Source organism: Thalassophryne amazonica, chromosome 10, assembly GCF_902500255.1.
Source record: "Thalassophryne amazonica chromosome 10, fThaAma1.1, whole genome shotgun sequence".
Lineage (NCBI taxonomy): Eukaryota > Metazoa > Chordata > Actinopteri > Batrachoidiformes > Batrachoididae > Thalassophryne > Thalassophryne amazonica.
In genome coordinates, this window is record NC_047112.1 from 113,697,882 (window position 1) to 113,721,814 (window position 23,933).

The 23,933-nt window shown below is 46.1% G+C and overlaps 1 protein-coding gene across 4 annotated transcripts in view; it reads right to left on the reverse strand.

Annotated features, from left to right (window-relative positions):
* evi5b (ecotropic viral integration site 5b) overlaps positions 1 to 23,454 on the reverse strand; it is a 226,825-nt gene extending 203,371 nt beyond the window's left edge. For all 4 annotated transcript variants that reach the window (XM_034180724.1, XM_034180723.1, XM_034180722.1 and 1 more), the window contains exon 1: positions 23,226 to 23,454. In XM_034180724.1, the coding sequence (XP_034036615.1) occupies positions 23,226 to 23,377 (152 nt within the window). In that variant the 5' untranslated portion in view covers positions 23,378 to 23,454. The remainder of the gene's footprint in view (positions 1 to 23,225) is intronic.
* Positions 23,455 to 23,933: the final 479 nt, after the last annotated feature.

The window sequence follows — 23,933 nt, forward strand, 5'->3', positions numbered from 1 at the left end:
GCACAAGCAAAGCCGCCCAGACTCCTGATCCACACACACCTCCCCCAGCTCCTCTGGGGGAACCCCGAGGCGTTCCCTAGCCAACTGCGAGACGTAGTCCCTCCAGCGTGTCCTGGGACTTCCCCGGGGCTTCCTCCCGATGGGACGTGACCGGAACACCTCTCCAGCGAGGCGTCTAGGGGGCATCTGAAAAAGATGCCCGAGCCACCTCGGCTGGCTCCTTTCGACGTGGAGGAGCAGCGGCTCAACTCTGAGCTCCTCCCGAGTGACCGAGCTCCTCACCCTATCTCTGAAGGTGCGTTTACACATAACCAAGACGCGTTACGAATGTCATTTTTCTGTCATTCGTGACACATTCCTGACATTCTTAATGTGACTTAACGCATCTGAATAGGTTTCTTAATAGTGCGTGTTGGTGCGTGATATTCTTGATATTCGTGGAGCATGTTTTGCCTGTCAAAAAATCTTCCACGAATGTCACACTCCACCCTCATTTTGTCTCACGCCGTGGAGGTCGCAACTGAGCGTATTGATCCGTCTTGATGAGTATTGATCCTTAATAGAACGTGACAATGTTCGTAGTGGTTCCTGTGATGGTTCTTGGAGCCCAAACTGTCACGCGTTATTACGAAGTGACACGGAAACTGTCAAGTTTTGACATGACTTGTAACGCGGCGTCACATTTCACTGCGCGCCATGACGGATCAGTTTTCTGTCACGTGCGCACAATTAAACTCGGCTGTCATTCCACAGTTCCTGCTGAAGCTCCTCAGGACGCCCATGCAGGTCTTCCACCTGAGCGGGAGAACGAGTCTGAACCAGAGGAGCGAGAGGAGACTCACATGCAGCCAGACATCTCTGCACCTCCTCCAGTCCGACGGAGGAAGAAGCGTACGCACAATTAAACCCTGCTGTACCACAATCAGTTTGATTGCTGACACCAAGTCAGCTAAAAGCCTCATTTCAGTGCTCCTGCAGGTGTTACACCTGCTGCATGTGCCTGAGGTTTGGGGAAATGCGCGAAACGAGAGCCGCATGAAGCCACACATTTGGCTCTGTCCGTCTCCTCCTCCTCCTCTCTGCACCATTCCACGGCACAGAGCACAACTATGCATGCAGTCACAAAGTTCTTCTGAAAAACTGAAGCGATCTGAATTCGGTTGGATGAATATGGGTGTGTGTGTGGAGACAATTCACCTTGTTCACAACGTGACAGAACTTAACGATGCGCTGTTACGTGCGAAACATGCGGAACATTATTCTTGACCGTGCGTAATGGTTCCTGATAATTCTCCAGCAACATGTGCCATTAATTGTAACGTGTGGTAACAGGTTGCAGCAGTTCCTGAGGAGACCTGACGCCTCTGCCCCGAATCATCACATTCGTGATCAACGGCCAAGAACTTCGTGGCATTCGTGACTTGTCGTCATTATGTGTAAACGTAGCATAAGGGAGCACCCAGCCACCCTATGGAAGAAACCCATCTCAGCCGCTTGTACTCGCGATCTTGTTCTTTCGGTCATGAGCCAAATCGCATGACCATAGGCGAGGGTCGGAACATAGATCGATCGGTAAATCAATTTTTTTAATTTGCCCCCCTGCTCAGCTCTCTCTTCACCACCACGGTCCGATACAGCAACCGTATCACTGCAGATGCTGCACCGATCCATCCCTCCTTCTCTCGTGAACAAGACCACGAGATACTTAAACTCCTCCACTTGAGGCAAGGACACTCCACCGATTTTATTTTATACAATTATATTATGTACTTACAAAATAAAATTATGCACACAAACATACACGTACACAAATACCACTTCGCTTTTAACATGCCGATGATTTACTGCCCCGTGCTGGAATGGCGTGCTAGTCCCAAATGTAATTATCAACATCCAATGTTCAGTGTTGTTAGCTAATATCCATAGTTTCTCCAAAAATATTAGTCCTATCAATGTTCCATTTTGGCGGAGTTCATCTTTGACCCAAAATACATAAGCATACCAAACGGCAAATGTCAGCTCCGCAGTTTGTGCGTGATCGAAGTTATATACATGCACACAGAGGCCACTTCACTTTTAATATATTGTGGTGATCTGCGCAGAAGAACAAAAACCAAGCCAGATCTTTTTGCCTTTTCTGCATGTTTCCCCAAGCAAACACACCCACAAACAGAAACAGTCAAACGCAATACACTCCCCACTCATGGTAATGGCAACATGATACTTAACTAAACTGACTAAACCAACTGAACTACAGAAACACAAATCAATAAAACTAACAACACGGTTACCCTAATGAACCACAATAACATTTAAAACTCCAAAAAATGAACTCCCATGGCACATTGCAGGACAATGTTCATTGTTCACTGGTGTTAGCTAATACCGATAATTTCTCCAAAAATATTTGTCCTATCAACTTTGTGTTTATGCAGCGTTCATTATTGACACAAAATACATAAGAATACCAAACGGCAAATGTCAGCTCTCCCTAATGTCAGTTTCTCTGTGATCAAAGTCATACACATGTAGGCACTAACACATGCACACAGAGGCCACTTGGCTATTATAATATAGATTATAATGCTTGGACTTCAGTAGAAAGTGTGCCAATTCAACATGCAGATCCACCTTGAATTTGCTGTGGCGACCCTGAGTGCAAACAAGGGAGCAGCCGAAGGGACTTACTACATTAAAGCAAAATATTAAATGCAATTATGAGAAAAGACTTCTCACCAAAGAATTGTTAAGGCAACATATACCACATATCACAGTTATAATGCTTTAAATTTGCAAAAGAACAAGCCTGCAATAGTATAAGTAACAGAAATAGAACTTTTTACCTTGAAAAATTCATGGTCTGCTCCTCATGTCTAACTTCCTTGCGACCTGAACCACTACATTGGTCTTGTCAATAAATAGTCATGCCTTTATCTGTCTACAGGGTCCAAAGGCCTCAGTGAACACACCAGATCTTGATAAACAATTATGACATACATCACAGTATCTGCAACAAAGCCAAACACCTCCCAAAAATATTTAGCTAAGTATCTGATTTCAATTCAATTCAATTCAATCAATTTTTTTATATAGCGCCAAATCACAACAAACAGTTGCCCCAAGGCGCTTTATATTGTAAGGCAAGGCCATACAATAATTATGTAAAACCCCAACGGTCAAAACGACCCCCTGTGAGCAAGCATTTCATTCATTGTGGCATAGAGAAGTTTGAATCTTCGACTGGACTGGGTTGCTTGACACGAGGATGTTTCGCTTCAAATCGCAGAAGCTTCCTCAGCTAAAATTCTTGCTCTGGAAGTCACCTCAGCCACAGGGCACATTTGCGTTATCACATATGATTTGAACACTGATGGAATAAAAATGTTTCTTATTAACAAAAACAAATTCAACATGTGATGGCACCTTTGTAGCAATATGTGTGCACATTAGGAAAATCTGTGTCGCAGACCGAACGGTCCGCCCCTAAAAACTGGTCCACCCTGCCTCCACTGTGCATGCGTCATTTCGGAGATCAGCCGCTCATCTAAGACAGAGTCTCTTCACCCAAAGTGATCAAACAGATTAATGGGACTATTCACCATCAGATGACAAGGTAAAACCTCTTAAATGATTCTAAAGTCACTTTTAAGCAGAAATAAGGCCATTTCAAGCAGAAGCGAAGCAATACTCTGTGACGCTTTGAAATGACTGAAGCGCAGGGAATGCATCAGCTAGAAGCTCATGTAGCTGTGGCACTCTGATTGCTTCCTTCTTCTTTTATGATGAAATAATGCTGAATTTATGTTAAAATGATTGCTGTACAAAAGCTTCAGATATACCTCACTGAAATAGATGAGTGGAGTGCAGTATTAAGTAGAAATAAGGTGTTAACCTGTGAACCGCAGCTAATGACTCATGCGCAGTGAAGGCAGGGTGGACCGATTTTTAGGGGGGACCGTTCAGTCAGCGACACCAGCTCTCGCTGCAAATTGCACTTTAATGTTAGAATGCGATGTACCTGGATGACATTCAGATGATTACGTTCCACACAGCTGGCATGGCTCAAGATTGTCTGGCACTAGGGTTAGGTATCAAAAACCGGTTCTCTTCAGGTATCGTTAAGAAATGATTCGATCCACCGACATCAATAGCCTTTTTGCTTAACGATTCCGTTATTGGTCCTTCAGAGCGGCCGCTGTTTTTGGGGGTGTTTGTTGGGAAAATGATCATTTCTCTATGTTGATTACAGACCCTGCAGTGGGTCTGTAATCAACCGTTTCTGCAGAGTGGCTCTACTTTGAACCTTGAACCAATGAAGCAGTACTTCAATCTGCTGGTTCGATGATTTATTGCTTCGCTCCTCTTCAGAAGCGGTAACTCCGCTTCTTAACCTCTCTCAGAGCCATTATAATACACCAATCATGAGTCACTTTTGTGCGGATTAAAGTGACTAACTGGGACTCCTGTCTTGTTGCAAGAAAAACAAGAATCGTCCTCTGTTCCATTGCTCCAAACGTTGCACCGCTCTTTGCTGAGTCTAGAGTCCGGTCAGAATTAATAACTTCAACGCAAATCGCCCTTTCAAATCAAATGACACCTCTTTCCAAATGTTGTAATACAAACAATAAACTGCAATCGATCAAAATGCAGACGACTCCAGCAGCCGTCTGAGTTCAGCTCAGATATATGGAGAGACATTCATGCCAAAATGTCTGAAAGGAAATGCTTTTGACAAAAGCTACATATTGTTTATTTCTATTTATGTCGAGAGTTTAAAGATCCAGTGACCAATTTCATATTTATTTACTTTAAGACTCAATAAAATATTATTGACATAGAAAACCTGTAAAGTCTACTTGTAGTACACAGAAAATTCACAGGAGGTATCAATAAGGGAACTGATAAAGAATCGGATCAATAAGCGAAACCGATAATGGTATCAATAGATAAAATCTTATCAATACTCATCCCTAACTGGCACAGTCCTGACTGATCGGCCAGCTCATCCTGGAACACCCCTGAATCCAGAAAGCCCAGCGTGATCAGCACCTGTGTGGGCACAGCCAACCGCCTGGCTCCTCGCCATAATGCACTCTGTGACAGCTGCAGTTCCGTGTGCAGCTTCAGTAACAGTGGCCTTGGTAATCGAAATCGGTTTATGAGCCAATTATCATCATTTGCAAGTAAATCCTTGCGTTCCCTGAATATACGCTCATGTCGGATTGCACAATTTGCAAGGTCCTCCAACAATGCTAATGAAGCCATTAGCATTAGTGGAAGTTGGGACATGCCTATCTCGGCTTTCAATGCTTACCAGCCCAGTGAGTATAAGAGAAATTGTGGAGAGCTGGGCATGTCCCAAGTTGTCCTCTGACACACCGAAACGGAGGTGTTCCTTTGTCTCGCTCGATCAGCGAATCGGTTGTGACGCGCGAAGCCTCCGCACGGCTTTCCATGACAAATCTCTTCTTAAGAGTGAAATCTGCTGGAAAATGGCTGATGTCCAGCTCTTGTGATAACCAGAGGAATTGCACACGATGGTCCCGGCTCCACACAGCCATCCGTTTAGAAATGATCTGGTGGTTTCTGCCTCTCGATGGCGGCTCAGAGCGCGGCGCGCTGTGCGCCATTGTGGGCCATCCTTAAAGCTGTAGTAACACTCCTTATTCTCTGTGAAGCCCGTAAAAGTTTCACCGAAAGCCAGATAAATTTTTCGAATGGTTTCCAGCTGTCTGTCTCTAACAGTTTCTGAAAAAATTCTGATGGAAAAAAAGCCCAAATCATTCCGCCATTTCCTCGCAATGAAACAACGACGAGAGGGGTGGAGCAGTACTCACTCAAAGCCTGCCCACAGGTAAATGATGCAACCGACAGGCGTGGAAAAACTCACGCATGAGCACGAAGGTTCAAGCTTGGCTGACGTAAAAACATATGAATCAAATCCATATAGTTTTTGAAAAAAATAAAAAGGTCCGTTACTTTTCTAACAGACCTCGTAATCACTGTAGATTTAAAACACCCAGGAACAGAACCAGAGCTTAATGAAAGATTAACAATTTCCAACACAGTAGGCCCAAGAACGGGCCACAGGTCCTTAAACAATTTTGTTGGTATAGGATCAAACAGGCAGGTTGTGCTTTTTGTAGACATCATGAGCTTTGCTAGCGCGTCTAGTGAAATAGTATCAAATTCTGTAAATCTAGGTTTCACCTCATTATTAACACCCACATCCACAGCAGGGTGCAGAGATTGAGCCAAAGCATGTTTAGATATGCTCAATCTAATGTCTTCTATTTTCTTCTCAAAGTACTCCAAAAAGTCTTGAGCTATAAACGGAGAAGGACTAACAGGTGACTGACCATGGATAAAAAATGCTACAGTATCAAACAAAAATTTTGAGTTGTGCTTATTTTTATTGATCAAATCCGAATAGTAAGCCTGCTTAGTAGTCCATAGTGCATGCGTATACACTGCAACTACATCATAACATGCAGAGTGGAACACCTCTAATTTAGAGCTACGCCCCTTCCGTTCCAGACCTCTAGCCTTCTGCCTGAGGTCCTGCAAGTAACCATTAAACCAAGGTGACTGCACTTTGGGAAGGCAAGGCCTTAATAAAGGAGGCGCAATCTCATCAAGTGTAGTTTTGAGTACCGAATTCAAACCATCCACCAGACTGTACAATGATTGAGGATTCTGCAAAGTTGAAGCTAAAAGACCAGGCAATCTGGCTTCAAGTTCAGTCCTAGTTGAAGGTTTAACACATTGCTGCAGTAAGAGGCCAGGTTGTTTCTCCACTAAACGCGGTAATGTAAATGTAAACTTAATAAGTGAATGGTCAGAGACCACTGATGCAAGGGGCAGTATACCAACATTCATGACAGCAACACCTCGTACCAAAACCAAATCCAGGGTATTACCACTAATATGTGTTGAGCCCTGAATACACTGCTGAAATCCCAATGCATCTACAATCTCCATGAATGATTTACAGAGGGCCGATTCATATAAATGTTAAAATCACCTATAATCAAAATATTATCAGCATTAGTTGACAAGCTAGAAACAAACTCACCAAATTCATCTAGGAATTCAGAATAAGGGCCAGGGGGCCTATAAACAATGACAAAATAACACAACTGATGTCCATGCTTCTGCCCCAAACAATATGTAACATCATGGGCAGAGCGGAGAATCAGATGCTCAAACGATCCATACCTGTAACCCCCAACAGTTACTAACGTAAACCTTGACTTATGAATAAAAGCAACACCCCCGCCTTGCTTCATACCACGGGAAACATGACTAAATGTGTACGTCGGTGGGCATGCTTCATTCAGGGGAAGAACAACTGTAGGTTTAAGCCAGGTTTCACACAAACCAATCATATCCAAATGGTGATCCACAACTAAATCATTGATCAACATAGATTTTGAAGACAATGATCTAACATTTATAAGACCCAAACTAAGGACCTCGGCAGAGTTGACAATAGGACTATTTGGGTTTATGGGTGGTTCCAAAATAACATTTCTAAGATACCTAAAAATAGGTTTAGGCCTGACACAGTCCACACGGATCACAGGCATTAGACATGAAATATTTAATACAGCAGGAACAACCAGCAGGCCATCCTCGACTCCAGTGTCATCCAATGTAGTAATAGGTACTAAATTTGAAAAACATATCTCCCTGTAAATTCTACGAACACGTCTACAGGAGCAGGCCACAGTCTCAATCTGATAAATCTCCCTCCCAAAAAAAAACACTTTCAGCACCTTGGATTGTCCGCACTAAATTCCCCACTAAACTAGTGGATCCCACACCCACACTCATCCCATATTCTGCGACCTGCTGTATACTCCAAGTGTTACCCTCCCTGCAGAGCCTCATCTATATTCGCGGACAAGATGGCAGCTCCCTCTCTAGTAGGGTGAAAGTCATCTGGCAATCAACAGATCACACTGGCCCCAGAACGAAGACCAGTTATCAACAAAACCAAAACCGTGTTGTGTACAAAACTGTGCCAGCCACTTATTTAACGATAACAACCTGCTAAAAACCTCATCACCACCCCGGGAGGGGAGGGGACCAGAAACTATTAATCGATGCCGACATGACCTTCTAGCAAGGTCACAAGTCCACTCTATATTCATTTTTGTAATTTCTGACTGCCTCATCTTAACATCATTTGCGCCAACATGAATAACTATATGACTGTATTTCATGTCATGTTTCTTGGTCTGTTTACCATTTTGCAGCGTTAGTACCCTGAGGTAAGAGGCAATGTCAGGAGCTCTCGCCCCAGGAAAACACTGAACATCGGCTGAGTCTGCAACTCAACCGTACGGGTGATGGAATCCCCTATCACTAACACCCGACGTTTTGGCCTGGGGACAGGAGTGGAAGTCCGTGGGCTCATAAGACTGACATCAGGCATATCCAGAGGAGAAAATCGGTTCATAGTTCACACAGGCAAATATAATTTGGGTGCCACAACTGGGCACAGCGCCCCACGTGACTTCCGCCGAGCCCCACGTGACTTCCTCCGCCTGACGACAGTCCGAAAACCATCCTCCCCGGCTGGCCCCTCTTTACTAATGCCAGTAGGCATAACAGCTGGGTCAACATCAACCATGCCCATAACATCAATGTCCACAAAGCTAATAAGCTGTTCCAACTTACGAACACGGCTCTCCAAAAGAGCCACCCTCTCTGTCAGCATCATATAAAAAACTTTAAAACACCAAAAACACAGAATTTAACCCACTCCTAAAAAAATAATAAAATACTAATAAAACAATAAAATAAAATACAACCCCTGGCAAAAAATTATGGAATCACCGGCCTTGGAGGATGTTCATTCAGTTGTTTAATTTTGTAGAAAAAAGCAGATCACAGACATGACACAAAACTAAAGTAATTTCAAATGGCAACTTTCTGGCTTTAAGAAACACTATAAGAAATCAGGAAAAAAAAAAAATTGTGGCAGTCAGTAACGGTTACTTTTTTTAGACCAAGCAGAGGGAAAAAAATATGGAATCACTCAATTCTGAGGAAAAAATTCTGGAATCATGAAAAACAAAAGAACGCTCCAACACTAGTATTTTGTTGCACCGCCTCTGGCTTTTATAACAGCTTGCAGTCTCTGAGGCATGGACTTAATAAGTGACAAACAGTACTGTTCATCAATCTGGCTCCGACTTTCTCTGATTGCTGTTGCCAGATCAGCTTTGCAGGTTGGAGCCTTTCATGGACCATTTTCTTCAACTTCCACCAAAGATTTTCAATTGGATTAAGATCAGGACTATTTGCAGGCCCTGACATTGACCCTATGTGTCTTTTTGCAAGGAATGTTTTCACAGTTTTTGCTCTATGGCAAGATGCATTATCATCTTGAAAAATTATTTTATCATCCCCAAACATCCTTTCAATTGATGGGATAAGAAAAGTGTCCAAAATATCAACGTAAACTTGTGCATTTATTGATGATGTAATGACAGCCATCTCCCCAGTGCCTTTACCTGACATGCAGCCCCATATCATCAATGACTGTGGAAATTTACATGTTCTCATCAGGCAGTCATCTTTATGAATCTCATTGGAATGGCACCAAACAAAAGTTCCAGGATCATCACCTTGCCCAATGCAGATTCGAGATTCATCACTGAATATGACTTTCATCCAGTCATCCACAGTCCACGATTGCTTTTTCTTAGACCATTGTAACCTTGTTGTTTTCTGTTTAGGTGTTAATGATGGCTTTCATTGAGCTTTTCTGTATGTAAGTCCCATTTCCTTTAGGCGGTTTCTTACAGGTCAGTCACAGACGTTGACTCCAGTTTCCTCCTATTCGTTCCTCATTTGTTTTGTTGTGCATTTTCGATTTTTGAGACATATTGCTTTAAGTTTTCTGTCTTGACGCTTTGATGTCTTCCTTGGTCTACCAGTATGTTTGCCTTTAACAACCTTCCCATGTTGTTTGTATTTGGTCCAGAGTTTAGACACAGCTGACTGAACAACCAACATCTTTTGCAACATTGCGTGATGATTTACCCTCTTTTAAGAGTTTGATAATCCTCTCCTTTGTTTCAATTGACATCTCTCGTGTTGGAGCCATGATTCATGTCAGTCCACTTGGTGCAACAGCTCTCCAAGGTGTGATCACTCCTTTTTAGATGCAGACTAACGAGCAGATCTGATTTGATGCAGGTGTTAGATTTGGGGATGAAAATTTACAGGGTGATTCCATAATTTATTCCTCAGAATTGAGTGAGTCCATATTTTTTTCCCTCTGCTTGGTCTAAAAAAGTAACCGTTACTGACTGCCACAATTTTTTTTTCCTGATTTCTTATAGTGTTTCTTAAAGCCAGAAAGTTGCCATTTGAAATGACTTTAGTCTTGTGTCATGTCTGTGATCTGTTTTTTTTTTCTACAAAATTAAACAACTGAATGAACATCCTCCGAGGCCGGTGATTCCATAATTATTGCCAGGGGTTGTAAAACATTAAAATGAAATTCACGACAAATAATCAGCCAAGCTGAGCACAGCTAGCTCAGTTAGCTTAGCATGACTTAGCTTAGCTTGTCCTGAAACGTCCCGACTTTCCTATAGATACGACAACTGCCGATGTAAATGGCAGCCTCTCCCACTGCAGCAGACCTGGCTGATAGGCTCTGGCAAAAGTCACGGGTCACAGTTAGGCTATAAGCTTCCAGCAATTCACAGTCCCGGCTAGCGGCCTCCCAAAACGAGCCGCACTCAGACCGGCAAACGTCAACTGAGCCACAAAGCAGATTCGCGACTCTCGGCGAGACAGGTCCAATCACCGGCACCAGACAAGTTGCAAAAACTGGCTGGCTGCCTCCAAAGTACCACAGACGCCGAAAGCAAACAGCTCTGCCGGCCACCCCAACGATCCACAAGCCCGAATGGTGCACCAACACAGTTGCAGCCTAGCCTGCAGCTCTGCTCATGCCGCCGCTGATCACTGTGCTCACCAACTCACCACCAGGTGGTGATCCAAAGCAAAGGCTGCGAAGCAAGAGCGCAAAAGGGACGAAAGAGGAAAATAACAAAACCGAAGCTCACGATCTCGACGAAACGCACCTGGAGCGACAGTGTGTGTCTGCATCTCTGTGTTCAAGGACGCAGCGCTAGGACGGAGCTCATAGCACCTGGGTCCTGGAGAAACTGCAAACAGAATCTGTGGAGATATGTGGGCACGTCGGTGGACCACTTGGTTCCTCGTCAAGAACAAAAGAGGGATCATCTCCATCATCATCAGAATCCACACTGCCTGTCAACACGCTGCGCGCTCCGTCTTCCTCCAATAAAAAAAAAAAAAAAAAAAAAAAAGTGTGCCGTGGTCACTGCTGTATCACTGTATTATGTTCTAAGCCATATACGAGGTCTGTTAGAAAAGTATCCGACTTTTTATTTTTTGCAAAAACCATATGGATTTGAATCACATACGATCAGCCAAGCTTGAATCTTCGTGCGCATGTATGAGTTTTTTCATGCCTGTCGGTTGCGTCATTCGCCTGTGAGCAGGCTTTGAGTGAGCACTGGCCCATCCCTCTCGTCGGATTTTTATTGCGAATAATATGTCTTAACGATTTGGAGCTTTGCTGCATCAATTTTTTCCAGAAACTGTGAGAGACCTCCAGGTGGACACCATTCGGAAAATTCAGATGGCTTTCAGGGACGATTTTATGGGGATTACACAGATTAAGGAGTGCTCCAGCCGGTTTAAAGACCGATGACGTCCCAGATCAACAAAGCCTTCACGTTGGAAATGATCTGGTTGTTTCAGCCTGTCGATCGGCGCTCGGCTCTCGGAGCTCGTCGCGCTCTCAGCAGCTGTGGGCGGTCTTTAAACCGGCTGGAGCACTCCTTAATCTGTGTAATCCCCATAAAATCATCCTTGAAAGCCATCTGAATTTTCCGAATGGTTACCACCTGGAGGTCTCTCATAGATTCTGGAAAAATTTGATGCTGCAAAGCTCCAAATCGTTAAGACATTTTATTTGCAATAAAAATCCAACGAGAGGGGTGGACCTGTTGTGTGGGCCGCTGAAGAGGAGGTACTGCTGGCCCACCACCACCAGATGGTGCCCTGCTTGGAGTGCGGGCTTCAAGCACGAGAGGGCGTCGGAACTACTGGGAGTGACAGCTGTCACACATCATCAACACCAGCTATCACTCATCAACCACATCCTCCATAAAAGCCAGACTGCAACTCCACCTCCCCGCTGAGAAATCAGCTACCATTCAGGTAACTTCTCTGCTGCATCCTAAACAAACAAAAGTCTGATCTCATTTACAGCCGTTTTCCTGTGACGTGTCCTTGTCTGCTGCATTGGCGTTTGGTGTGGACTGCGATGGCTTCACCTCACACCCCAACCAGATAAGTGGTTTTCCAGGAGCTGTACGAGTGTGTTACTGGAGGTGGAGGTTTTCCATCCTGGAGGAACTAAGCACTGAAAGATTGCTGGGTGTGTATTCACACACCCACCATTAACTGTTTCTGTTTCTGCCAGCAGTACCGGGTCTGACTGCTGAAGACAGTGGCCACCTGGGGCGCAGGGCTTGGCGGCTCCGGTGTTCTTCAGATCCGTTGGCGGTGGAAGCTTTCCAGACGTCTTCTATCTTCGAGCCTGCCCACACGTCACCTTGTGTATGATTGACGATCCACATTCTCTGTCATTGTCTGTATTTCGTTGTGCGATTCACAACATTAAATTGTTACTTTTTTGCTTATCCATTGTCCGTTCATTAACGCCCCCTGTTGTGGGTCCGTGTCACGACACCTTCCCAACAGGATTTCTCGGCCAGCGTCATGGATCCCAAGGGGCGTCAACCAGAGCTTGAACAGCCAATGGAAGAGCAAGGTGCACAGGCGCCAGCAGGAGGCGTGTTAGGTGAGCTGCAGCATATTCTAACCGCTTTCACTGCTCGGTTGGATTTGGTAACCGAGCAGAACGTTATTCTCAATCGGAGGATGGAGACTCTAACCGCCAGGGTGGAGGTGCGCGATCAGAGCGCTGCTGCAGCACCTCCTCCTGCTGGTCCCATGCCCGACACAGACGTTCCACTGGTCGTTCAACGACCCCCCACACCGTCCCCTGAAGCATACATAAGCCCTCCGGAGCCGTACGGAGGTTGTGTCGAGACGTGCGCGGACTTCCTAATGCAGTGTTCGCTTGTCTTTGCACAGCGTCCCTTCATGTACGCGTCAGACGCTAGCCGGGTGACTTATGTCATCAATTTGCTTTGAGGAGAGGCACGCGCCTGGGCTACGGCGCTCTGGGAGCAGAACTCACGGCTCCTAACGTCATACACTAGGTTTGTAAGGGAGTTCAAACAGGTTTTTGATCATCCCAACAGAGGCGAGACCGCTTCGAGCGTGCTACTGTCAATGAGACAGGGGCGCCAGAGTGCAGCAGAGTATGCAGTCGACTTCCGCATCGCGGCAGTGAGGGACGGCTGGAATAACGTTGCACTCCACGCCGCCTTCATAAACGGACTGTCTCCGGTCCTGAAGGAGCATCTGCTGGCTAAGGAGGAACCGCGGGATTTTGACAGGCTTGTCGACCTGGTTATACGCTTAGACAACCGGGAACAGGGAGTCCCTCTTCCTTCCGGGTCCGAAAGGGTGCCGTCGTCCACACGCTCCACAGCCAGAGGGCTCCGTGTGGCAAAAGCTCCCCCTGCTGTCGAAGCTATGGACACAAGCAGGGCCAAAGTGAAATCAAATGACAGACAAAGGAGGCTTGCCCACGGGGAGTGTTTTTTCTGTGGCTCTAGTGATCATATACAGAGGAACTGCCCCAAACGGTCAAACTACAACTCCTGTCCTTAGATACTGGGCTAAGGGTGGGCCATAACATGCACGCAGGGAAGCCCCGTAGATCCGCACGAATCCCAGTCACGATACTAAGTGAGGATTTAACCCTTCAGGCCCCAGCACTACTAGACATCAATCAATCAATCAATTTTTTTTATATAGCGCCAAATCACAACAAACAGTTGCCCCAAGGCGCTTTATATTGTAAGGCAAGGCCATACAATAATTATGTAAAACCCCAACGGTCAAAACGACCCCCTGTGAGCAAGCACTTGGCTACAGTGGGAAGGAAAAACTCCCTTTTAACAGGAAGAAACCTCCAGCAGAACCAGGCTCAGGGAGGGGCAGTCTTCTGCTGGGACTGGTTGGGGCTGAGGGAGAGAACCAGGAAAAAGACATGCTGTGGAGGGGAGCAGAGATCGATCACTAATGATTAAATGCAGAGTGGTGCATACAGAGCAAAAAGAGAAAGAAACAGTGCATCATGGGAACCCCCCAGCAGTCTACGTCTATAGCAGCATAACTAAGGGATGGTTCAAGGTCACCTGATCCAGCCCTAACTATAAGCTTTAGCAAAAAGGAAAGTTTTAAGCCTAATCTTAAAAGTAGAGAGGGTGTCTGTCTCCCTGATCTGAATTGGGAGCTGGTTCCACAGGAGAGGAGCCTGAAAGCTGAAGGCTCTGCCTCCCATTCTACTCTTACAAACCCTAGGAACTACAAGTAAGCCTGCAGTCTGAGAGCGAAGCGCTCTATTGGGGTGATATGGTACTACGAGGTCCCGAAGATAAGATGGGACCTGATTATTCAAAACCTTATAAGTAAGAAGAAGAATTTTAAATTCTATTCTAGAATTAACAGGAAGCCAATGAAGAGAGGCCAATATGGGTGAGATATGCTCTCTCCTTCTAGTCCCCGTCAGTACTCTAGCTGCAGCATTTTGAATTAACTGAAGGCTTTTTAGGGAACTTTTAGGACAACCTGATAATAATGAATTACAATAGTCCAGCCTAGAGGAAATAAATGCATGAATTAGTTTTTCAGCATCACTCTGAGACAAGACCTTTCTGATTTTAGAGATATTGCGTAAATGCAAAAAAGCAGTCCTACATATTTGTTTAATATGCGCTTTGAATGACATATCCTGATCAAAAATGACTCCAACATTTCTCACAGTATTACTAGAGGTCAGGGTAATGCCATCCAGAGTAAGGATCTGGTTAGACACCATGTTTCTAAGATTTGTGGGGCCAAGTACAATAACTTCAGTTTTATCTGAGTTTAAAAGCAGGAAATTAGAGGTCTTCCATGTCTTTTTGTCTGTAAGACAATCCTGCAGTTTAGCTAATTGGTGTGTGTCCTCTGGCTTCATGGATAGATAAAGCTGGGTATCATCTGCGTAACAATGAAAATTTAAGCAATACCGTCTAATAATACTGCCTAAGGGAAGCATGTATAAAGTGAATAAAATTGGTCCTAGCACAGAACCTTGTGGAACTCCATAATTAACTTTAGTCTGTGAAGAAGATTCCCCATTTACATGAACAAATTGTAATCTATTAGACAAATATGATTCAAACCACCGCAGCGCAGTGCCTTTAATACCTATGGCATGCTCTAATCTCTGTAATAAAATTTTATGGTCAACAGTATCAAAAGCAGCACTGAGGTCTAACAGAACAAGCACAGAGATGAGTCCACTGTCCGAGGCCATAAGAAGATCATTTGTAACCTTCACTAATGCTGTTTCTGTACTATGATGAATTCTAAAACCTGACTGAAACTCTTCAAATAGACCATTCCTCTGCAGATGATCAGTTAGCTGTTTTACAACTACCCTTTCAAGAATTTTTGAGAGAAAAGGAAGGTTGGAGATTGGCCTATAATTAGCTAAGATAGCTGGGTCAAGTGATGGCTTTTTAAGTAATGGTTTAATTACTGCCACCTTAAAAGCCTGTGGTACATAGCCAACTAACAAAGATAGATTGATCATATTTAAGATCGAAGCATTAAATAATGGTAGGGCTCCCTTGAGCAGCCTGGTAGGAATGGGGTCTAATAAACATGTTGATGGTTTGGATGAAGTAACTAATGAAAATAACTCAGAACAATCGGAGAGAAAGAGTCTAACCAAATACCGGCATCACTGAAAGCAGCCAAAGATAACGATACGTCTTTGGGATGGTTATGAGTAATTTTTTCTCTAATAGTTAAAATTTTGTTAGCAAAGAAAGTCATGAAGTCATTACTAGTTAAAGTTAATGGAATATTCAGCTCAATAGAGCGGGTTATCTGCTTTAAGCTACGAGTAAATCAGAGTAAATGTAAATGTTATTAAGAAATGATCAGACAGAAGGGAGTTTTCAGGGAATACTGTTAAGTCTTCTATTTCCATACCATAAGTCAGAACAAGATCTAAGATATGATTAAAGTGGTGGGTGGACTCATTTACTTTTTGAGCAAAGCCAATAGAGTCTAATAATAGATTAAATGCAGTGTTGAGGCTGTCATTCTCAGCATCTGTGTGGATGTTAAAATCGCCCACTATAATTATCTTATCCAAGCTAAGCACTAAGTCAGACAAAAGGTCTGAAAATTCACAGAGAAACTCACAGTAACGACCAGGTGGACGATAGATAATAACAAATAAAACTGTTTTTTGGGACTTCCAATTTGGATGGACAAGACTAAGAGTCAAGCTTTCAAATGAATTAAAGCTCTGTCTGGGTTTTTGATTAATTAATAAGCTGGAATGGAAGATTGCTGCTAATCCTCCGCCCCGGCCCGTGCTACGAGCATTCTGACAGTTAGTGTGACTCGGGGGTGTTGACTCATTTAAACTAACATATTCATCCTGCTGTAACCAGGTTTCTGTTAAGCAGAATAAATCAATATGTTGATCAATTATTATATCATTTACCAACAGGGACTTAGAAGAGAGAGACCTAATGTTTAATAGACCACATTTAACTGTTTTAGTCTGTGGTGCAGTTGAAGGTGCTATATTATTTTTTCTTTTTGAATTTTTATGCTTAAATAGATTTTTGCTGGTTATTGGTAGTCTGGGAGCAGGCACCGTCTCTACGGGGATGGGTAATGAGGGGATGGCAGGGGGAGAGAAGCTGCAGAGAGGTGTGTAAGACTACAACTCTGCTTCCTGGTCCCAACCCTGGATAGTCACGGTTTGGAGGATTTAAGAAAATTGGCCAGATTTCTAGAAATGAGAGCTGCTCCATCCAAAGTGGGATGGATGCCGTCTCTCCTAACAAGACCAGGTTTTCCCCAGAAGCTTTGCCAATTATCTATGAAGCCCACCTCATTTTTTGGACACCACTCAGACAGCCAGCAATTCAAGGAGAACATGCGGCTAAACATGTCACTCCCGGTCCGATTGGGGAGGGGCCCAGAGAAAACTACAGAGTCCGACATTGTTTTTGCAAAGTTACACACCGATTTAATGTTAATTTTAGTGACCTCCGATTGGCGTAACCGGGTGTCATTACTGCCGACGTGAATTACAATCTTACCAAATTTACGCTTAGCCTTAGCCAGCAGTTTCAAATTTCCTTCAATGTCGCCTGCTCTGGCCCCCGGAAGACAATTGACTATGGTTGCTGGTGTCGCTAACTTCACATTTCGCAAAACAGAGTCGCCAATAACCAGAGTTTGATCCTCGGCGGGTGTGTCAGTCGAGTGGGGAAAAACGGTTAGAGATGTGAACGGGTTGGCGGTGTACACGGGGCTTCTGTTTAGGGCTACGCTTCCTCCTCACAGTCACCCAGTCAGCCTGCTTTCCCGGCTGCTCGGGATCTGCCAGGGGGTAACTAACGGCGGCTAAGCTACCTTGGTCCGCACCGACTACAGGGGCCTGGCTAGCTGTAGAATTTTCCACGGTGCGGAGCCGAGTCTCCAATTCGCCCAGCCTGGCCTCCAAAGCTACGAATAAGCTACACTTATTACAAGTACCGTTACTGCTAAAGGAGGCCGAGGAATAACTAAACATTTCACACCCAGAGCAGAAAAGTTTTGAGGAGAAGAGACAGGAGAAGCCGCCATGCTAAATCGGCTAAGAGCTAGTAGCTACGCTAAGCTAGCGGATTCCTAAAAACACGCAAAGTGAATAATGTGTAAATAATTTAGAGGTGATTCAGCAGAAGGAGTGCTTTAGTTAAGGCACGTAAAGATTACACTGGGAAACAAATCGTAATCTAGATAACTAGATCAATCTAACTGCGCAGATTAAACAGCTAACAGATACAGAAAAACACAGCTGTGCTCCGGAACAGGAAGTGATACAATACCGCAGTGAGAGCCAACCACCAGTAGAGGCAAGCAAGAGGATCCAATCAAGGATTAGGGTAGCCATGGGGTCGGAAGGGAATCTGCTGGACAGCAGATGGGCAAAGGAAGTAGGGCTCCCTCTGGTGGCTCTGCCTTCATCTTTGAAGGTACGTGCACTAGATGGCACCCTTCTTCCATTAATCACACACCAGACACAGCCCGTGACATTGGCTGTGTCTGGGAATCACAGGGAGGAGATTGTGTTTTATGTAACACCTTCTACAACCCGAGTGATTTTGGGGTTTCCATGGATGGTGAAGTACAATCCCCTGATTGATTGGCCGTCTGGGGTTGTTACGCAGTGGAGCGAAACCTGCCACTGGGAATGTTTAGGATCCTCGGTTCCACCCGGTGTGACAGCTAATGAGGAGGTCAAAGTCCCCCCCAATCTAAAGGTGCCGGAGGAGTACCACGATCTTGCTGACGTCTTCAGCAAAGATCTGGCACTCACTCTTCCCCCACACAGACCGTACGATTGCGCCATCGATTTGAACAGGGCACTGAGTACCCGTCCAGCAGGCTGTACAACCTCTCACGTCCGGAACGAGAATCAATGGAGACCTACATCCGGGACTCCTTAGCTGCCGGGTTGATCCGGAACTCCACCTCCCTGATGGGCGCGGGTTTCTTTTTTGTGGGTAAGAAGGACGGCGGACTCCGTCCATGCATCGATTACAGACGGCTGAACGAGATTACGGTTCACAATCGATACCCATTACCTCTGTTGGATTCGGTGTTCACGTCCCTGCATGGAGCCCAAATATTCACCAAACTCGATCTTAGGAATGCGTACCACCTCGTTCGGATCCGTGAAGGGAGACGAGTGGAAGACGGCATTTAACACCCCCTTAGGTCACTTTGAGTACCTGGTCATGCCGTTCGGCCTCACAAACGCCTCCGCGACGTTCCAAGCATTGGTTAATGACATCTTGCGGGACTTCCTGCATCGGTTTGTCTTCGTATATCTAGACGATATACTCATCTTTTCTCCGGAACCTGAGACTCATGTCCAGTATGTACGTCAGGTCCTGCAGCGGTTGTTGGAGAACCGTCTGTCTGATCCTAATCGCCAGTTCATAGTTGAAGTGGATGCCTCTGACTCAAGGATAGGAGCCGTGCTGTCCCAGAGCAGGGAGTCCGATAAGGTTCTCCACCCTTGTGCCTATTTTTCCCGGAGGTTGACCCCGGCTGAAAGGAATTATGACGTCGGCAATCAGGAACTCCTGGCGGTGAAGGAGGCTCTTGAGGAATGGAGACACCTGTTGGAGGGAGCGACGGTGCCCTTCACAGTTTTCACGGACCATCAGAACCTGGAGTACATCCGGACTGCCAAGCGGCTGAACCCCAGGCAAGCCCGCTGGTCACTGTTCTTCGGGCGCTTTGACTTCCAGATCACATACCGCCCCGGGACCAAGAACCAACGATCGGATGCCCTGTCCCGGGTGCACGAAGAGGAACCCAAGGCCAAGTTGTCGGACCCAACAGAGACCATCATCCCCGAGTCCACTGTCGTGGCCACCCTCACCTGGGACGTGGAGAAGACCGTCAGGGAGGCCCTGGCACGGAACCCGGACCCGGGGACCGGCCCGAGGAACAAACTGTACGTCCCACCAGAGGCCAGAGCTGCGGTTTTGGACTTCTGTCATGGTTCCAAGCTCTCCTGTCATAAAGGGTTGCGCAGAACCGTGGCAGTGGTCCAGCAGCACTTCTGGTGGGCGTCTATGGAAGCCGACGTCCGGGATTACATCCAGGCCTGTACCACCTGTGCCAGGGGCAAGGCTGACCACAAAAGGACTTCGGGCCTCCTCCAGCCTCTACCGGTGCCTCATCGCCCCTGGTCCCACATCGGCCTGGACTTCATCACGGGTCTCCCGCCGTCCCAGGGCAACACCACCATTCTCACGATAGTGGACCGGTTCTCCAAGGCGGCCCACTTCGTGGCCCTCACGAAGCTCCCGACAGCCCAGGAGACGGCAGACCTCCTGGTCCACCACGTCGTGCGTCTGCATGGGATACCATCGGACATCGTCTCGGATCGTGGTCCTCAGTTCTCTTCCCAAGTCTGGAGGAGTTTCTGCAGGGAACTGGGGGCCACCTTGAGTCTCTCGTCCGGGTACCACCCTCAGACAAACGGACAGGCAGAGCGGGCTAACCAGGAGCTGGAGCAGGCCCTCCGCTGCGTGACCTCCGTGCACCCGACGGCCTGGAGCAACCATCTGGCCTGGATCGAATACGCCCACAACAGCCAAGTTTCGTCTGCCACCGGCCTCTCCCTGTTTGAGGTGTGTTTGGGGTACCAGCCCCCATTGTTCCCGCTCGTGGAGGGAGAGGTCGGTGTGCCCTCGGTCCAGGCCCACCTCAGGAGGTGCCGCCGGGTGTGGCGGGCCGCCCATTCTGCCCTGTTGAAGGCCCGGACGAGGGCCAAGGCCCATGCAGATCGCCGGCGTTCCCCGGCCCCTGCATAACAGCCCGGGCAGGAGGTGTGGTTGTCGACCAAGGACATCACGCTTCAAGTGGAGTCACAAAAACTCAAGGACCGGTTTATTGGACCATTTCCCATCCTCAAGGTCCTCAGTCCGGCCGCAGTGAAGCTAAAGCTGCCAGCTTCACTGCAGATCCACCCAGTTTTTCATGTGTCACGTGTCAAACCTCATCACACCTCACCACTCTGCACCCCTGGACCTGCACCGCCTCCTGCCCGGATCATCGACAGGGAGCCGGCACGGACAGTGCGTCGGCTCCTGGACGTCCGTCAAAAGGGTTGGGGGTTCCAGTATCTGGTGGACTGGGAGGGGTATGGACCCGAAGAACGCTCCTGGGTGAAGAGGAGCTTCATCCTGGACCCAGCCCTCCTGGCCGATTTCTACAACCGTCACCCGGACAAGCCTGGTCGGGCGCCAGGAGGAGCCCGTTGAGGGGGGGGTCCTGTTGTGTGGGCCGCTGAAGAGGAGGTACTGCTGGCCCACCACCACCAGATGGCACCCTGCTTGGAGTGCGGGCTTCAAGCACGAGAGGGCGTCGGAACTACTGGGAGTGACAGCTGTCACACATCATCAACACCAGCTGTCACTCATCAACCACATCCTCCATAAAAGCCGGACTGCAACTACACCTCCCCGCCAAGAAATCAGCTACCATTCAGGTAACTTCTCTGCTGCATCCTAAACAAACAAAAGTCTGATCTCATTTACAGCCATTTTCCTGCGACGTGTCCTTGTCTGCTGCATTGGCGTTTGGTGTGGACTGCGATGGCTTCACCTCACACCCCAACCAGATAAGTGGTTTTCCAGGAGCTGTACGAGTGTGTTACTGGAGGTGGAGGTTTTCCCTCCTAGAGGAACTAAGCACTGAAAGATTGCTTGGTGTGTATTCACACACCCACCATTAACTGTTTCTGTTTCTGCCAGCAGTACCGGGTCTGACTGCTGAAGACAGTGGCCACCTGGGGCGCAGGGCTTGGCGGCTCCGGTGTTCTTCAGATCCGTTGGTGGTGGAAGCTGTGTGGGATCCGGCTCTTCTCTTGCCGGATGTCTTCTATCTTCGAGCCTGCCCACACGTCACCTTGTGTATGATTGACAATCCGCATTCTCTGTCATTGTCTGTATTTCGTTGTGCGATTCACAACATTAAATTGTTACTTTTTGGCTTATCCATTGTCCGTTCATTAACGCCCCCTGTTGTGGGTCCGTGTCACGACACCTTCCCAATATGGACCAGTGCTCACACAAAGCCTGCTCACAGGCGAATGACACAACCGACAGGCGTGAAAAAACTCACGCATGCACATGAAGGTTCAAGCTTGGCTGATGCAATCACACGTGATTTAAATCCATATGGTTTTTGCAAAAAATAAAAAGGTCCGATACTTTTCTAGCAGACCTTGTATATTTATTTATTTATAACAGAAAACTGTCAAAAGGGAGAATAAATATGAATATAAGTATAAAGATGATTGAATACATCAGAGCAGTAAATTAATGAGTGGGTGTAAACGCGCGCATTGACTCACATGTGCGGTTATTTCCACCAGCTGATCACTGATCCACAACGTGAATTCTGTCTTCCAGAACAGATCTTTATATCGTCATTTTGATTCATCTGCCTGTTGCCACATGTACAGAAGGACTGGATTATTATTCCTACACTCATATTGTTATATTTAATACAAAATAATAAGCGCACGCAGGAGCTGCTGCTGCTGCTGCATTCAAGTACCGTCGGAAATTACACAACTTTTGTTGTTTTTAATTCAACAGTTTCTTGTGGCAAGATAATTAATTATATCCACACAAAAGATTAATTCTGGCCTATGTAAGGTGCCTGAGCCCATTGAAGCTGCCCCCCACACAGATAAACAAAAATCCAAGCAAGCAGGCTGAGTTTGTCCTGTAATTTCCAATGGTACATGAACGCAGCAGCAGAAGCAGTGCTCACAAACCGGCTTCTGCATTGTGTGAAAACGTTCAGCTGCTCCAACGAAGTCAAATTAAACAATAACTTGATAAAAACTAAAACGATGAAAAAAACGTCAAGAACGACAGCAAAACGAGACACAGACGAATTGAGGTTTTCGTTGCCCTTCGTTCAAAATTTTCAACAGTTTAAAAATCCTGACATAGCGCCAGCTGCAGGAACGAGACTGCGCAAAGGTTAAACGATGCCAACAACAGTCAACGAAAGTCCAGATTTCTTGTTTCGTCGGGGCTTCGTCACCCTTCGTTAAGTGCCGTGTGACTGGGCCTTAAGGCTTCCATCACTCACACTGAGTGATGGAAGCTTTAAACGTTTTGTTGCTCTGAATGGTTTCAGGTCTACCAAGTGCGTCCAAAGTTATTTTCTTCTGCATCGGTTGGTCACAACTCTAGGAAATCAAAAATCAACACATATCTTCCACACTAAAGCTCACTCAAGTGAGAATTAGTCTTACCTGAGTGAAAGTACAACTAAGGAAGTCCATCTTCTACCACACATCCTGGAAACAGAGCCCTGTTCAATCTAGCTGTAAGAAAAACCCCATAGACAGGTGCTGCACTCACCTGTTCTGCTCCTCAAGTTTAGCCAACAGTTCCACATCATCAGGACTAAGCAGTGGTGGTGACGGCGGGGAGAGGGCAGGAGAGCACAGAGATGTGGATGAGGAGGTGACAGTGGTCTGCAGGGATGTAGGTGTGGCCACTTGGCTAGCCATCTGACTGACCGTGTAGGACACAGAGTTCTTCACCCATGAGAGAGTAGAACTCAGCTTATCAGCAACCTTTTCTGTCGCCACCTGCAGAGAATGGACAAGCAGCACATCTGAGTATCATGCAGTGAAACCTCTTGACTGCCAACAAGCAAAAAGCATTCAATCGTGGGCAATTAGAGAAGACATATAGCATTAATACAACCCCTGGCAAAAATTATGGAATCACCGGCCTCGGAGGATGTTCATTCAGTTGTTTAATTTGTAGAAAAAAAGCAGATCACAGACATGACACAAAACTGAAGTAATTTCAAATGGCAACTTTCTGGCTTTAAGAAACACTATAAGAAATCAGGAAAAAAAATTGTGGCTGTCAGTAACGGTTACTTTTTTAGACCAAGCAGAGGGAAAAAAAATATGGACTCACACAATTCTGAGGAATAAATTATGGAATCACCCTGTAAATTTTCATCCCCAAAACTAACACCTGCATCAAATCAGATCTGCTCGTTAGTCTGCATCTAAAAAGGAGTGATCACACCTTGGAGAGCTGTTGCACCAA